The following is a 15877-nucleotide window of genomic DNA, read 5'->3' as shown; positions in this document are numbered from 1 at the left end:
TTTAAAATTCTTACAATTTGTATAAGACTCGCTCTAATTAGCATAGTTGATCCAGTCAAATATTTCAAGGGATACAGGCCCAAGGTAAGTAAGCCCAATTTAAAATTTAAACCCTACAATACTACTGAGAGAAAGTGTGTCACTAATTTAATAAAGGGGTTATTTTACATACCCCTAGTCACCAAATAAACTAGGGATAAACCCAAGCCCAAATCATCCTTAGACATACCCCCTTGGGAAGCGAAAGTACTATATTACCCTTATGTGCATTTTTCGGCCAAACTGCATTCAGCATTTATGGTCCTGCATTTATCATTTTCGCTGATTTATTTATTATTATTTTCCTTTTTTTTTTTTTATAAATCTGCTTGTTAAATATATATATATATATATTTTTTTTTTTTTATTTTTTAATTTTTTTTAATTTTTTTTTAATTTTTTTTTTAATTTTCAAACAATATGTTTACAGTACTGAAAATAACTACATGTAACTATAGTACCTATAGTAATTCATAGTTATGTTCGTTTTTTCCTCATATTTTTAGTCGATCAATTGTATACACGAATACTGACTTATACAAAATAAATTCATAAAACCCCAACAAAAATTTACAAATTTAAATATTTTTATTATAAATCACATCAGAACTAATAAAATACAAATTGAAAATACATAAATATACGCATATATAACTACATGTTACTATAGTAATGTATAGTAATGTATAGTAATGTATACAGTTTGTCAAACACTACTTCACATGTGACTTCAACCAATTTTTTGACACCTTCAAGGAGAGGATCAATGGCTTTCATAAGCTGCAATTGCAAAATCAAAAAAAAAAAAATTACTTAGTTGCAAAATCAACAAAATTTGATGTAACATCAAAACACTCAAAAATCAACAAACACTACGAGATCGAAAGATAGAGAGAGAGGTTATTGCTGGGAAATGCTACAAATTTATATCAAACATACAGTGAATCCTCACCCCCCCTCGCCTCCTACCAAAACCCTAGGCGCCGCTACTAACCACCCACAGTTTCGCGCACCCACAAATGCAGAAAATTATAGAAATAAATCTGTAAACATAAAAATAAACAAAATTACCATCAAAATATAGAGCTCGACGAGAGGAATCCAACGGTGGGTAGCCCGTCGAATTTCGACTGATGGAACACAAAGAATTCCTCCGGCAAGACCACCGTCGTCGAATGAAAAAAAATTGCAGAACCAGATCTGTTCTCCAAACTGAATGAAATCACCACCAAAAGAAAGAGCTCGACGAGAGGATTCCAACGGTAGTTAAACCATCGAATTCCGACCACCGGAGAGAGAGTTATGGCTCCGGGAAGCAATTTCACCGATGGGAGGTTTGTGGAGGCGCGATTTTGAATTTGGGAGAAGAAGAGAGACCGAAATGTGAGTGTCTAGGGTTTAAAACTGATTTTAAAAGGGTATTATAGGTACTTCAGAGGGGCCCAGGGAGGTATGTCAAAATATTTTCGAACTTAGGGGGGTTTCCCTTAGAGTGTAATCCAGTTGGTAGTTAGTTCTATATAATTTGGGAATGAGGGGGGTCTACAAAATAATCCCTTTAATAAAATAGTTGTAGTTAATAACGAGTTCGAACTTTTGTAGAGTGTTTCAGTATATACAATTTTTTTTCAATCGAGAATTTTACTATTCCCTTCTATTTAGTCAATAAAATTTAATTTTAAAAATTAAATGAGGCGTTTTAGTATAAAATTGAAATTCTCAATTAAAATTATTGGTCTAATTGAACTGGATCTCTTGGATCTTGCCCTTATACCTTAAATTTTATAACTTACATATATCACGTTTCTCATCTCAGATTTATTTCTCTTATTCCGTCTTCTCTCTCGTTTTCTCTCTTTCCCCCTATCTCTCGTCTTCTGTATGTCAATCTCTCTCTATCTTTTTTTTTCTCTTTACATCTCTATCTTGCTTTTCCTTCAAGCACAAAGGTCGGCGACCGAGAGAAGAGGAGGGGAGCGACGGAGGAAGTGGTGGTGGAGGCGGCCGCGGTGGTTTGGATCTGTCGTCTCTCTGTGGAGACGGCCGCGGTGGTTTCTCTTATAAAGATTTGCTAATTTTCTTCAATTTTTTTGTATAGATTTGTGATTAAAAGTATATTTTGACTAATTGCATATGTTTTTATTGATTTTTTAAAGGGTTTTGGCTTGGTTTGAATCTGATTTGTTATTTTTATTCGATTTGTTACAGATTATTGAGAACGTTCTTAGGGCAACGATTGTGTGGCGGGGTTCAAAATTCCAGATCTAGGGTTTTCAAAAGAAGGTAGGTGACTACGGGTGCGACGGCTGTAATTGTTGGCTGCTAGGGTTTGACGGCGGTTGCGTCGACTGCTAGGGTTCGCGGCTAGGGTTTGGAATAGTACACCGTAGTATACCATAGTACTGCGCAGTATACCATAGTACTCCGTTGTATACTACAAGTTGATGTACTGTATATAAACATCCATATACGAATAGCCAGACAATGTCCGATGAAGTAAAACTCAAGTTTAGATGCCTACAAGCATGATAATGACTACAGTGACTGTAGATAACTACAGGTATTGATAGAAGATAAAAAAATTTCAAAAATAATTAAATTGAATAAAAAAATGGAAAAATAACATATATATATATATATATGTATATAATTTTCAATGTTACGTAAAAAAAAGATTAATAAACTGACGAAAGAAAAAAATGAACAACCGGTATATTGTAAAAATAAAATTTAAAAATGTTAGACGGAAAAATGAAAAAATATTAAATATAGAGTAAAAAAAATGATAAATGCAATTTCAATTTATGTAATCTAAATTTCGAATTTTGTAGGGAAGGGTATTTTTGGAATGAATTTAATGAAGGATGTGAAACAAATGTTTAGTTAGACTTGTCATTTAGTTCTAATAAGTTTTGTCACTAGGGACCTATATCTTAAAGCCCCTTGTGAAAAACACCGGGTAGGTTTTCTGATGCCACGTTTTTTTTTTTTTTTTTTCCCGAAAACCCCTAAAGGTAAACCCTAGCGGAGAATCTATTATAAAATACAGAAAAGAGACACGTGGCAGCAGAAGACCCACCCGGTGTTTTTAACCGGGTGTAGGGTCGAACAAATCCCCTTACAGACTATAATTGTTCCTCCCACTAAGTTGGATAATTAGCGATAAGGATGTGCGTTATTTTTGATTTTCATGTGAACTAAGTCCGGTTCCTTCGATGCTACACCCGGTGAAAAACACCGGGTGGGTCTTCTGCTGCCACGTGTTCTTTTTTTTTTTTTTCTAAAACCCCTAAAGGTAAACCCTAGCGGGGAATCTATTATAAAATACAAAAAAGAGACACGTGGCAGCAGAAGACCCACCCGGTGTTTTTCACCGGGTGTAGCATCGAACAAATCACTAAGTCCCATGTATGTATAATTTAGTTATTTAGCACGTGTCCTTACAAATCAGTGGAATGAATCAATTTCAATCGATTGGAGTCAGTTGATTTTCGTCATCTCTCTTCAACTGCTTTAAATCATTTGATTTAGTTAATTCAAATGACATAATTAAATAAGTTGATTTATATGACTCAACTAAAAAAGTTAAACGAGTGATTACGTTTGTATCAATTTATTTAGAGGGTGTTTGGCTAAACTTATACGATATTAAAATGAGTTTATAAGATGCTTTAGAGCTTATACGCTCTTCCAAAGTGTTTGAGTAATTTAAAAAGAAAAATCTTTTTTTTTTTTTAAATATACTGTTGGAGAACAAATAAGAACTTTTAAAAAAAGTACCTCTACCCCATCTTTTTATTTAAGATCTTATAATAAGTAAAAATATAAAATAAGCTCAATATCTAAACATTCTAAAAATTAATCTTAAAAATAAGATGCAACAGTTAACCAGCTCTTAAAACAGCTTATCCGACATAAGAACTTATCAATTGTTTAAAATAAGTTTAGTCAAACAACCTCTTAGTTGGAATGCAGAAGACGAGCTAATGGTAAGCCTAGTTTTTGGTAGAACGAGAGGCTTTTGATTAACAAAATTACGGGAGTATTTTATTTTATATAAAAAATTGATATATAAAATACTTTAATCAAACTAAATATATTGGCCCACGTGAACTAATAATTAATAGTCTTTTTCTTAAATTGGGCGAGTATTATTGTACCAAGTTTCAAGACAACAAAATATCAACACAGAATTCACAACCCCAAGAAACAAATACACTCACATTAATCTATGTTACTGCATGCCATAGGCTTATTTTACGAGGGAATAATCTTATATCTTTTTTTTTTCTTCAAGTTACTAGCAGTCTAGCATTGTGTCAATGATTGAAAATCTGCTAATTTATCGTGTCTTCCATAATTTAATTTAGGGTAATGATATACGCAGGCCAAATTAAACATTCAGGCATTTTTTTACCATGATTTTTTACCTTTTTACCATAACTATTTACCTTTTGTACTATTCCTAGATTTCCTACCCAATAAAAAAAAAAAATTAAATTAAATTGTTGTGCTCGTGCAAAAACATGCGAGCATTTCAACAATGCTCATCAGATTTCACACGAGCACTGTTGAAATGCTCGCATGTTTTTGCACGAGCATCTTATAAATCAAAAAAAAAAAAAAAAAAAAAAAATTAATCTGCTCGTGTAAAAACACACGAGCGGTTGAAAAGCGTTCGTGTGAAATCACACGAGCACTTTGCAACCGCTCGTGTGTTTTTACACGAGCAATTAAAAAAAAACAAATAATAAAAATGCCTGCTCGTGTGGATTTACACGAGCACAGTGGATGCGCTCGTGTAAATTCATACGAGCAGGCCAACGTGTGATTTTTTTCGTTTTTTTTTTCGGATTCGTAATCTACATAACAAGAGGATCGTAAAAACGTAAAAATTACCTCCGATCTGTTGACGATTTGCACGGGCTTTGCGAAAGAAAATCGAAAGGTTGAGAGAGTTTTGAGTTTTTTTACTTTTTGTTTTTTGAAGAATGGTAAAAAATGTGCATGAATGTTTAATTTTGGCCTGCACAAATCATTTCAGTTTAATTTACTTAGCTTTGTTTGATCTTAAAGATAAGATTAATAAAGATAAAATTAAATAATCTAATGAAATTCTATTGTAATATTGGACTTTGGAAAGTTTAATAGAAAACATGCTTAGAAAACAAGATAAGATGTGATAACATAATATTTACGTGTCGACCCGGTTAGTTATTAAGATATTCAACATCAAATAAAGTCCAATATATTAGGTTAATAATATGTAATTTTTCCAACCAAACAAGATCTTGCTAATAAACTTACTATGCATTGGCTAATTTATTGTACCAATGAAGGATTATTATTAGGGATTAAATTCTGAACGGACGTGGTGGGTATGGTGGGGTGGTTATGGAAGTTGTTATGGCGGTAGTGTGTATGGTGGGGTGGCTACTATAGCGGTGGTGGTCGTGGTTATGGCAAGAGCGAAGGCGGTGGCTATGGTTTTGGCAATAATGGTGGTGGATCTAGGATCTTGTATTGGATAAGTGTGGATGACTACGGATGGCTATGGATTACAGTGAGTGTCTGCGGCTGGGTGACGGCTAAGGTTTTTAAATTGTATGACTACGAATGGCTACATATTACTACGGTTTTCTTCCGTGTGTATATAGATGACTCGGGTAATAAATAAAAAATATATGTTATTTTTCACAATTTTCAAATTTATGTAGAACAAAAGGAAAAAAAAAAACTTTTTAAGTTTTTACAACTGTGAAAAAAAAACTTGTTCTCCATAAAAAAGAATTAACAAAAATATTAGATGCAAACTGAAGATATTGAAGGCAATTTGGGAATAAATTTAGCAAAAAAATATGAAACAAAGATTTAATTTAATTTAATTTTTAGTTCTAATACATTTTATCACCGAAACCACCTTTAAGAGTCTTAAAAAAATAGAGATCGTATTACGGAGTAGTAAAAGAAAATATTAAAGTGGCAGTTAGCCAGAAATAATCTCATCAAAGCTGCTGTGATAAAAGCTCCTTTAGAAAGTAGTACTAAATCCCCTGAAAATCGCGATTTATGGCTATTTTTAGTGTTGGGTTTTCGAATTTTCCACGCTCAAAATGGGTGTGTGAAAGCAGTTTCCACGCCTGGTTTAGGCGTGGAAAATTAATTCGGGCGTTCGGTCCAGACGTTGGTTCTGGACCGGTCGTCCGGTTCAATTTTTTTTTTTTGCCCAGTATAACTGAAATGAATAATTATATTTAAATAAGTATTTGTTAACAAACATAATGTAGCCTAGTTGGTCAGGCCTTTTGTCTTAACAAACAAATAGGCCCGTGTTCGAGTCTTTGTAGCAACGTGTATAAACGTATAAAATTGTAGAGAGAAAGAAAGATAGAGAGTGAATTTTTTAAAACGTATAAAATAGTAGAGAGAAAGAAAGATAGAGAGTGAATTTTTTAAAACGTAATATTGCTACCGCGAATAGGACCTCCCTATTAATAAACACTTCAATTTCCAATATAATGTCATGCCACCAATAATTCAAACGGGACGGAGTGGTGTGGTGGGGTATTTATTCAGGGACGCAGCGCCGTGATAACTCCGTCAGAGCACTTGCTGCAAATCCCCCTTATCAATGCAAAAATATGCAGTAAATATATACAGCAGCCTATTTTTATTCTAAAATGTATTTAAGTAAAGATTATTTTTTTTCGATTTGTCTCATTTTTCCCAGCTCTAACTCAAATAAGTATTAACTTTATTTAAATGCAATACAATTGGAGGTGGATATGACGTCAATTTCTTGCTATTTAATGCACCCCTGTCTGGTACTAGTCAATATACATTGCATGCTATTCACATTAACAAATAATGAACGTTCGAAATGAACTTTTTCTTTGAATCATCGCTTAGTGAGATATTTAATTATACTCAACAAAGTTACACCAGATGTAATATCTACAAAATCGCATAGAGCGACGTCTTATTTACCGGAAATAGAATACATAAACATCGGTTTATTGTAAATTGTAATTCTCTCTCTCTCTCTCTCTCTCTCTCTCTCTCTCTCTCTCTCTCTCTCTCTCTCTCTCTCTCTCTCTCTCTCTCTCTCTCTCTTCTTTTGTATAATGCGCATAGTGAATTTATGTTCGACATTTTGAACGGTGATTGCGGGCTCATCACTCACAGAGCATGGCCAGCCGCAAGAATTGAAATGGCTAATAATAATAATAATAAATAATAATAATAATTCTGGCTATTACAAATTACAGGACACACACCAAAAAAAAAAAAAAATACACATGTAAAAAATTAGTGCAAGGAATTTAGTAAGTTAGGCATGGGTATGTGGGCCAAATATCACAAGAAAACTGTCTGAAATATTTGGGGCCAATTAAACAACATAGTCACATGCTAATGCAAAAATGTGTCCTAAAATATCAGTCAACCTCATCCAAACCACATGTATTCGTATCCCTTTCTTCTCACTCTTTTTTTTTATTTTTTTTATTTTTTTTTATTTTCCTTTCAATAAGGTAATTTGCGTGATATGCCTAACTTAACAACGGGTGTAAATGAGCTCGATCGAGCTCAAAAAAAATACTCGAACAACTTGGATTTGAATTCGAACTCGTAAAAATGAACTTGAGCTCGAACTCGAGCTTGCCTCGTTTACACCCCAAACCTTAACCGATTATAAATTAAATTTCCATACTGAACGGTACATTTATGTGCCAACTAGTCTTATCTCAATGGTGCAAAAGTGAATGACCGAACTAAACCGATCAGTAACTACTAATTTAATGGGTTGCGCGGTTGATGAAAAAAAAATCAACAAGAGTACAATATTATCTAAATTATGTAAAGTCCTATGCAATTAGAGTTTTTTTGTTTTTATTCATTTAATTAGTCCAATGAAAATAATTGTAATTAGTTTATTTGTATGTTAAATTGAAAATTGGGTTTATAGAAATTTCATACCGTTTACCAAATGAATATATATGGTTTGCTTCAGTAAATCACCGAATATTTTATTAAAAATATCTAAAATTCATCAAAATTCGAATATTTTTTTTTTTTATAATTTTCAGTATAAAAATAATAAATTATATTATATATATTAATACAATATATAATAACAAATAAAAATTATACAAAAATAAAATTTCGCCATTCGGTAATAACGAACTAAATTACTGATTCAATATTCGACAAGTATCGGTTCGGCACGATTCGATCGATTTACGAACCCACGAGCATCCTTAGGGGGTGCCCCTATGTCACTTTCTTTCCCATTATATACCCTTATTAACTCACTCACTACACAAGAATTAAACTTCCAACCACCACTTCTCAACATGAAGTTGTGCTTCTCTTCATCTTCTTCTTCTTTCCTCACAGTCATCCTGGTTTCCTCAATCCTAAATCTTCTTCACCTCAATGCTAATAATTACGCCTCCGCCATTCCGAATAAAATCGGCAAAGGCTACCGTTTGATCTCGATCGAAGAATCCCCCGACGGCGGCCTTTTAGGCCACCTTCAAATCAATGAGAAAACCAACATATACGGCCCCGACATTCCCCTCTTGCAGCTCTTCGTCAAGTACTCATTAATTTTATTCTTTTTCTTGATAAAAATCTAATCTTTTTTCATAAAAATCCAATCTTTTTCATAAAAATCTAATCTTTTTTTTTTTTTTTTTTTTTTAATTCAGGCATGAAACCGGCAACCGTTTGAGGGTACACATAACCGACGCGGAGAAGCAGAGATGGGAGGTTCCGTACAATCTATTACCCAGAGAAGCGCCACCTTCTTTCAGACAAACAATCGGTTCAAGAAAGTATACACACAGCCACACACTAACCTCAGGTGCAGAGTACGCCGGAAGCGAGCTGATTTTCGCGTACAAACCCGACCCGTTTAGCTTCTCGGTGAAAAGAAGATCCAACGGAGAAACCCTCTTCGACACGAGCTCCGGCGACTCGGATTCGTACAGCGATTTGGTGTTCAAAGACCAGTACCTCGAGATTTCGACGAAGCTGCCGGAAGATGCTTCTCTGTACGGGCTGGGAGAGAACACCCAGCCGCACGGGATCAAGCTCCGGCCGAACGATCCGTACACGCTGTACACCACGGATATATCGGCGATCAATCTGAACGCCGATCTGTATGGGTCCCACCCGGTGTACATGGACTTGAGGAATGGAGGAAATGACCCTTCTGCCCATGGGGTTTTGCTTTTGAACAGCAACGGGATGGATGTTTTCTACAGGGGAGATTCTCTTACGTATAAGGTGATTGGGGGTGTTTTCGACCTTTACTTCTTCTCCGGTGGGTCGCCGTTGGCTGTTGTTGATCAGTACACCGCCCTCATTGGCCGCCCCGCTCCCATGCCCTATTGGGCTTTTGGTATGTCCCCTGTTTTTTCTAATGATTTTCAAGATTATCTACTTTACTCTCTCTCTCTCTAGGTTTCAAAATGAGTTTTGTTTAAGGTTAATGCACAACAATTAAAAAAAGTTAATAAATACTCTTAATTTTAGGAAAATTAATTTATATTTGACAAAACTAACCCCGTTGTGGCTTTTAATCTTTTATTATCATATCTTGAAATTCTAAAATGAAACTTAATATGAAAAATAAAATTACGGAGAATCGGAAGAGTATATATATGCACACACAAAGTTGGCTGTCTCTCTTTTGACAACAAATGATTTGGGGTAATCAAAATCAGCACTGTTTACTATGAGGATTAGGTTGCTGTAGCTAATAATATTGTCTTGAAAATAGATATAAGAGAGAGAGAGAGAGAGAGATAATTGTTTTACAGTGTTCAAAGATTATGAGGACACATAGTACAAAATTATAATCTAATTATGTGGCAGTAGAGAAGTACATCTCTTTCGGCTTTTTCTTTCTTTGTACCAAATATAATCATTGTTAATACACATTTGGATTTGATGAGATTAATTAGTTGGGATCGCATGGGCCTCGTTTAGTTAGAGAGATTAACCATGATTAATTAAATAATAGGATTTTGGATTTGATGAGATTAATTAGTTGGGATCTCATTGGCCTCATTTAGTTGGAGAGATTAACCATGATTGATTAAATAATAGGATTTTGTTTGATGTTTGGTATTTCCAATAACTTATCGGATCGATCAGCAAATGTTATATTATCATGACTTATCTTGTCTTCTATTAGTACCTAACTTACCAATAGGGTAAAATTTTAGGTTCGAATTCCCCTCCCGTAATTCCCCTCGTAAATGACTTAAGTTTAGTCAAAAAGATGGTCGAATAGTGTAATTGAGTTTTATTGCATTATTTAATCGTATTTTAGTTAATCTTATATTGACAACTATACGAGTCAAAATATATTGATATAAACATAAATAAATAATTTTAATGAGCGGGGTTCAAGTCCCCACCTAAAAAATAGGTTGGCTCCACCATTTGTTATACAAGCCACAGATTGTAGATTTTCTTATCATTATTGTTCCTAGATTTGGAATTTGTTTTTTCTTTGAAAATATTAGAAACTTCAATTAAATATAATATAAAAATATTATAATTGACAAATAAAAATCAAATTTGAAGTTGAAACAAAACCAGATCATGCCATGTTCCTGGATTTATTAAAAATATATATAATATTGTACTTTGTTGATTTGATAATTATTATTAAAATTCACTTACAGACCCACATAGGAAAAAATAATGATGGTAACTAATTTCATGATTTTGGTAATGTGTACATGAACCAGCGAAAAGCGATAAATTGAATCATTTAATATTTATATCTCCAACATTAACATCGTTCATTCTAATTGATGATACAGGATTCCATCAATGCAGATGGGGATACCATAACTTATCCGTAGTCGAAGAAGTTGTCGCAAGCTACAAAAAGGCGCAAATCCCACTCGACGTAATATGGAACGACGACGACCACATGGACGGCCACAAGGACTTCACACTCAACCCCAAAAACTACCCCCACCCGAAGCTCTCCGCATTCCTCGACAAAATCCACTCCCTCGGCATGAAGTACATCGTCATCATCGACCCCGGGATCGGCGTCAACAATACCTACGGCACCTACACGCGCGGCCTATCCAACGACGTCTTCATCAAGTACGACGGCAAGCCCTTCTTGGCCCAAGTCTGGCCCGGGGCCGTCAACTTCCCCGACTTCCTCAACCCCAAGACCGCAGAGTGGTGGGCCGACGAGATCCGCCGCTTCCACGCCCTCGCCCCCGTGGACGGCCTCTGGATCGACATGAACGAGGCTTCGAACTTTTGCAACGGACTCTGCACGATTCCTCAGGACCGGATTTGCCCTAACGGCACCGGTCCTGGATGGATATGCTGCCTCGACTGCAAGAACATGACCAAAACCCGGTGGGACGACCCGCCCTACAAGATCAACGCTTCTGGCACACAAGTCCCGATCGGATACAAAACTATCGCCACGAGCGCTTATCACTATAACGGCGTGTTGGAGTACGACGCGCACAGTCTCTACGGGTTCTCGCAGTCGGTCGCCACCCACGAGGGGCTTTTACGTCTCGAGGGGAAGCGCCCGTTCATACTCACGCGATCCACCTTCGTGGGGTCGGGGCGGTACGCCGCGCATTGGACGGGGGACAATAAAGGGACGTGGGATGATTTACGGTACTCGATTTCGACGATGCTTAATTTCGGAATATTCGGAGTTCCGATGGTCGGTTCCGATATATGCGGATTCTATCCGGCTCCTACCGAGGAGCTCTGCAACCGTTGGATCGAGCTCGGCGCCTTCTACCCCTTCTCGAGGGATCACGCGAACTTCTACTCTCCGAGACAGGAGCTCTATCAGTGGAAATCGGTGGCTATATCAGCCCGAAACGCCCTAGGCATGAGGTACAAGCTCCTACCGTACCTCTACACATTGAGCTACGAGGCTCACATTACTGGAGCGCCGATTGCTCGTCCCTTGTTCTTTACGTTCACGAACGAGACGAAATTGTATGGATTGAGCAAGCAGTTCCTCCTCGGGAAAAGCCTCATGGTTTCTCCTGTTTTGCATAGGAACAAAACCGAGCTCAAAGTTCTCTTCCCGCCCGGTACGTGGTACAATCTTTTCGATATGACAAAGGTTGTCGTCTCGAAGGCATCGCACTACCTCAGCCTCGACGCGCCCCTTCACGTGATCAACGTGCATTTGTACCAAAACGCCATTATACCGATGCAACAAGGCGGGCTCATCACTAAGGAAGCGAGAAAGACACCTTTTACCCTTGTAGTCTCGTTCCCGCTCGGTGCAAAATCGGGGGAGGCTAAGGGGAATCTTTTCCTAGACGACGATGAGCTTCCCGAGATGAAACTTGGCAACGGGCGTTCGAGTTACATTGAGTTTTACGCGACGGTTAGTGAAGGAGCGGTGAAGGTGTGGTCGGGTGTTGAGGAAAGTAAGTTTGCTTTGGAGAAAGGTTTGATCGTCGAGAAGGTTGTTGTTTTGGGATTGGAGGGAATTGGAAGTGCCGTTGAAGTCGAAGTTGATGGAAATACGGTTGAGGGTAGTTTCGGAATTAGTTCAACGGGGCACGAGTATCATGCGGAGAAATTGGAGGAGGGTGCAGATAAGATGAAGAATGTGATGGTGGAGGTTAAAGGGCTTGAGTTGCTTGTGGGGAAGAAGTTCGTTATTTCCTGGAAAATGGGAACTAAATCTTGAAATTTTACGTTGTTCGATTGGTTTTTTCTTTTTCTTTTTTTTTTCTTTGAGGTTTATTATTCGATGATCGACATGTTTTCGATTGTGTCCTCGGTTTTCGGTATTATTACGGTTGGTGAATGGTGGGGAGATGGCATAAAAAGCTTTGTTCATCCCTTACCATTTAAAACATGAATACCAAGTGAGATGTTTTTTTCTTGTTTTCATTATATTGGTAATATTTGCAAGCCTGTCACATGATTCAATAGCTGTACGAGTTTATGTTGTGTGCCAACCTTGTATTTTTGTAATAATTGGAAAATTCGAAGAAAAAAAAAATTATTTGAAATTAAATAAGGAAGCATTTTTGTTCATTTTAGTTCCCGAATATTTTACACCAACTACAAATTTAATTATTATATTTTTAACTGCCTTCAATTTCATCCGTTTAATTTTATTAATTAAAGTTAATTTATTACTCCCTCCTTCCCTTTATGTATGACGTTTTAGCCATGAATTTTTTTTCCAATTTATTTGACGTTTTAAGTTTCCAAAGCAAAAATATAATTTCCTTCCCAGTTTTGCCCTTACTATTAATTGCTCTAACTCTTCAGATTCTAGGTACATATGGAATTAATGAGTAAATTATTTAGAGAGAGAAAAGGGCAATTTGGGATATTTCTATCCAATTAAAGACTAATTAATGAGATTCTTAATTTGTGTGAAACATCCTTAAACGTCAAACATAAAAGGGAAGGAGGGAGTAATTTAATTATACTTATGTTCCATAATAATTGTCTCTTTTTAAAAATATTTTTGTTTCATATTATTTGTCACTTTAGATTTTCAATACTGCATTACATGCATGTTCCCTGTGTTTTAACCTTATTAATGCATCTCTAAACATTAATTCACTCTTATAAATCATTAAATGATAAAAGTTGTTTTAGTCATTTTTATGTGATTTACCTAAAATCAAGCTACATTTATTGAATTTCTAAATTTTTGTAAAAAATGAAAATAGACACTTATTTAGGAACACATGGAGTAATATATAGTAATATAAGTCACAATAAATCGCAATTAATGCTTTTTAGATTCGTAATTTTTTTTTTCATCACAACTAAATCTTTAATCATGATTTATTAATTATTACTATGAATCACTTATTTCTTTCAAATTAGTTATCTCTGGTAACTTGACCTATGTACATAAATGCACGGGATTTAATTCATCAAAAAAAAAAAAAGCACGGGATATGAAAAATAATACCCGAAATAAACTTAAATTTATTCGGAATAAAATTCAGTTTAAAACTTTAACTAATAAAATCGAGGTTTCTTGCCACATTTATAAATTTTAGTTGAAGTTAACTTAATCGAGGTCTTCCATCTCAAATTATGTTCAATATTTTAAAATTCAACACCGTAATCTTAGACTCAGTTCCATAGTATAATTATAATCCCTAAAAATGTCATTCTTCTCATTTATTGTACGATATTAACACGACTTAGATGTCGTTCCCACCAGTTATTTCTCCGTTAATTACAATGTTTAAAATAATTCAAGTGTAATAAAAAAAAACTAAAAAAGTAATTAATTCATCATTGGAATGAATTTACCATTATTATAGATTTAATAAGTCAAGTAATAAGTTTAAGCAATAAAAGAAAATGAGATATCAATTCATAGCCTGCGTATCTTAAACCAAGTTTTACACGCTATTGAGCCAAAAAATGTTCTCACTGGAATAAGATTTTTTTTTCTTTATAAATTATACGATTTTATTAGAATTCAGCTTCAGATATTACAATATTTCGGATAGACTCCGGTAAAATTGTAAAGGAATGAGGACCTTTAAGTGAAAGTCGTGCAATCTCGAATAAGAAAAGTAGCCAAGACGAAAAAAAACCTAAGCAAGCTACTTGTATGTAGAAACTTGTCACAAGTTGTAGGATTTCTAAAAGCTTCCTATAAAATATCAATGTTACTTACCTTCTAGATTGTCTAGAACACAAATGTTCTCAAACGTAGAATTAAATCAATCATATCATCAATTTGAGAGGTGGAGTACTATAAATAGAAGTAGAATTTCATATGTAAACCAACCAAGTAAATTTGCATTGTAAGCACAATTACGCTCATATGATTAGTATATCAACAAAAAACGTTATTGACATAGGATCATCTTTGTACATATATTTAGCGCCTTTAAAATTTCAAGACCGGTGATAAATATACCATGCATATTTTTATCTAAATCGACAATTAATGTGATATGAATAGAAGATTTATTATATATATTGAAGGATAATTTTGTTCATTAATGTGATATGAATAGAAGATTTATTATATATATTGAAGGATAATTTTGTTCATTAACCAAAACAAATTAATATAGTTAGTTGAAAAAGTTGATTGGTGAAATTTACAGTCTTACCCAAATATCTCAACAAGACATTAAGCGAATTTGATGTCTATGATTATGCATTGTCTGTGAAATTGATTGTGCGTGTGACGAAGAGAAAAGATTTCTACTAGTCCGGATGATAGAGTCGGATGTTTCAGAGTCGTTTACACCCTCAAAACAAGTTTTTACTGTTTTTGAAAAAAAAATATAATTAATTCTAGAAAATTCGGATCTAAATTTTGTACAATGGATCGTTTCCGGCTTTAAGGATTCTATTAGTATTAGCTGTTATCTCGTTTTAACTATTTTAGGTAATTTTTTTTTTGCTATCTTGATTAGAATTTCGAATTATAATAGGATTCTTATTTTTTTCTCAAATTTAGGCTGAATTTCAGTGCTTGTGCTCTTCGAGATTAATTTGTTATAATTTTAGAAAACAAGATAACACCTAAATCCTAGTACTACGAGTTTCTAACAAAATCCATTAAATACGACGAGTCTTGATTTAAAAACAAAATTTGGCGTTCGGATGAGTTGGGTACAAGTGGATTCGTGGCGGGTTCATTAAAGAAGGAGACAATAATGGGTCAAATCCATTAGTGCTTTAAGTAGGGGTGTAAATTAGCGGAGGCGGCTCATGAGCTAGGTGAGCCGGCTCAACAAAAGCTCGAACTCGAATTTTTCGAGGTCGAGCCCGAGCTCATATTTAGTTTTTCGTGAGCTTGCCGGCC

The 15877-nt window shown here is 35.0% G+C and overlaps 1 protein-coding gene across 1 annotated transcript; it reads left to right on the top strand.

Annotated features, from left to right (window-relative positions):
- The first annotated feature begins 8353 nt into the window (after positions 1–8353).
- On the top strand, positions 8354–12963 carry LOC105954047 (alpha-xylosidase 1). Its single transcript, XM_088826116.1, has 3 exons — positions 8354–8638; positions 8751–9445; positions 10881–12963. Exons 1-3 carry the CDS (start codon positions 8394–8396, stop codon positions 12755–12757), a joined length of 2817 nt encoding a protein of 938 aa, XP_088682242.1. The 5' UTR covers positions 8354–8393; the 3' UTR covers positions 12758–12963.
- Positions 12964–15877: the final 2914 nt, after the last annotated feature.

This window comes from Erythranthe guttata, chromosome 12 (assembly GCF_056151865.1).
Source record: "Erythranthe guttata isolate IM_541 chromosome 12, IM_541, whole genome shotgun sequence".
Lineage (NCBI taxonomy): Eukaryota > Viridiplantae > Streptophyta > Magnoliopsida > Lamiales > Phrymaceae > Erythranthe > Erythranthe guttata.
This window is presented reverse-complemented; position numbering and strand designations above follow the sequence as displayed.

What these genes read in the sequence shown, in the direction of transcription:
- LOC105954047 (XM_088826116.1), top strand. Translation starts at nt 8,394, where the DNA reads ATGAAGTTGTGCTTCTCTTCATCTTCTTCTTCTTTCCTCACAGTCATC. An exon ending in CTCTTGCAGCTCTTCGTCAA is followed by an intron (nt 8,639 to 8,750) that starts GTACTCATTAAT and finishes TTTTTAATTCAG; the next exon opens with GCATGAAACCGGCAACCGTT. An exon ending in CATGCCCTATTGGGCTTTTG is followed by an intron (nt 9,446 to 10,880) that starts GTATGTCCCCTG and finishes TTGATGATACAG; the next exon opens with GATTCCATCAATGCAGATGG.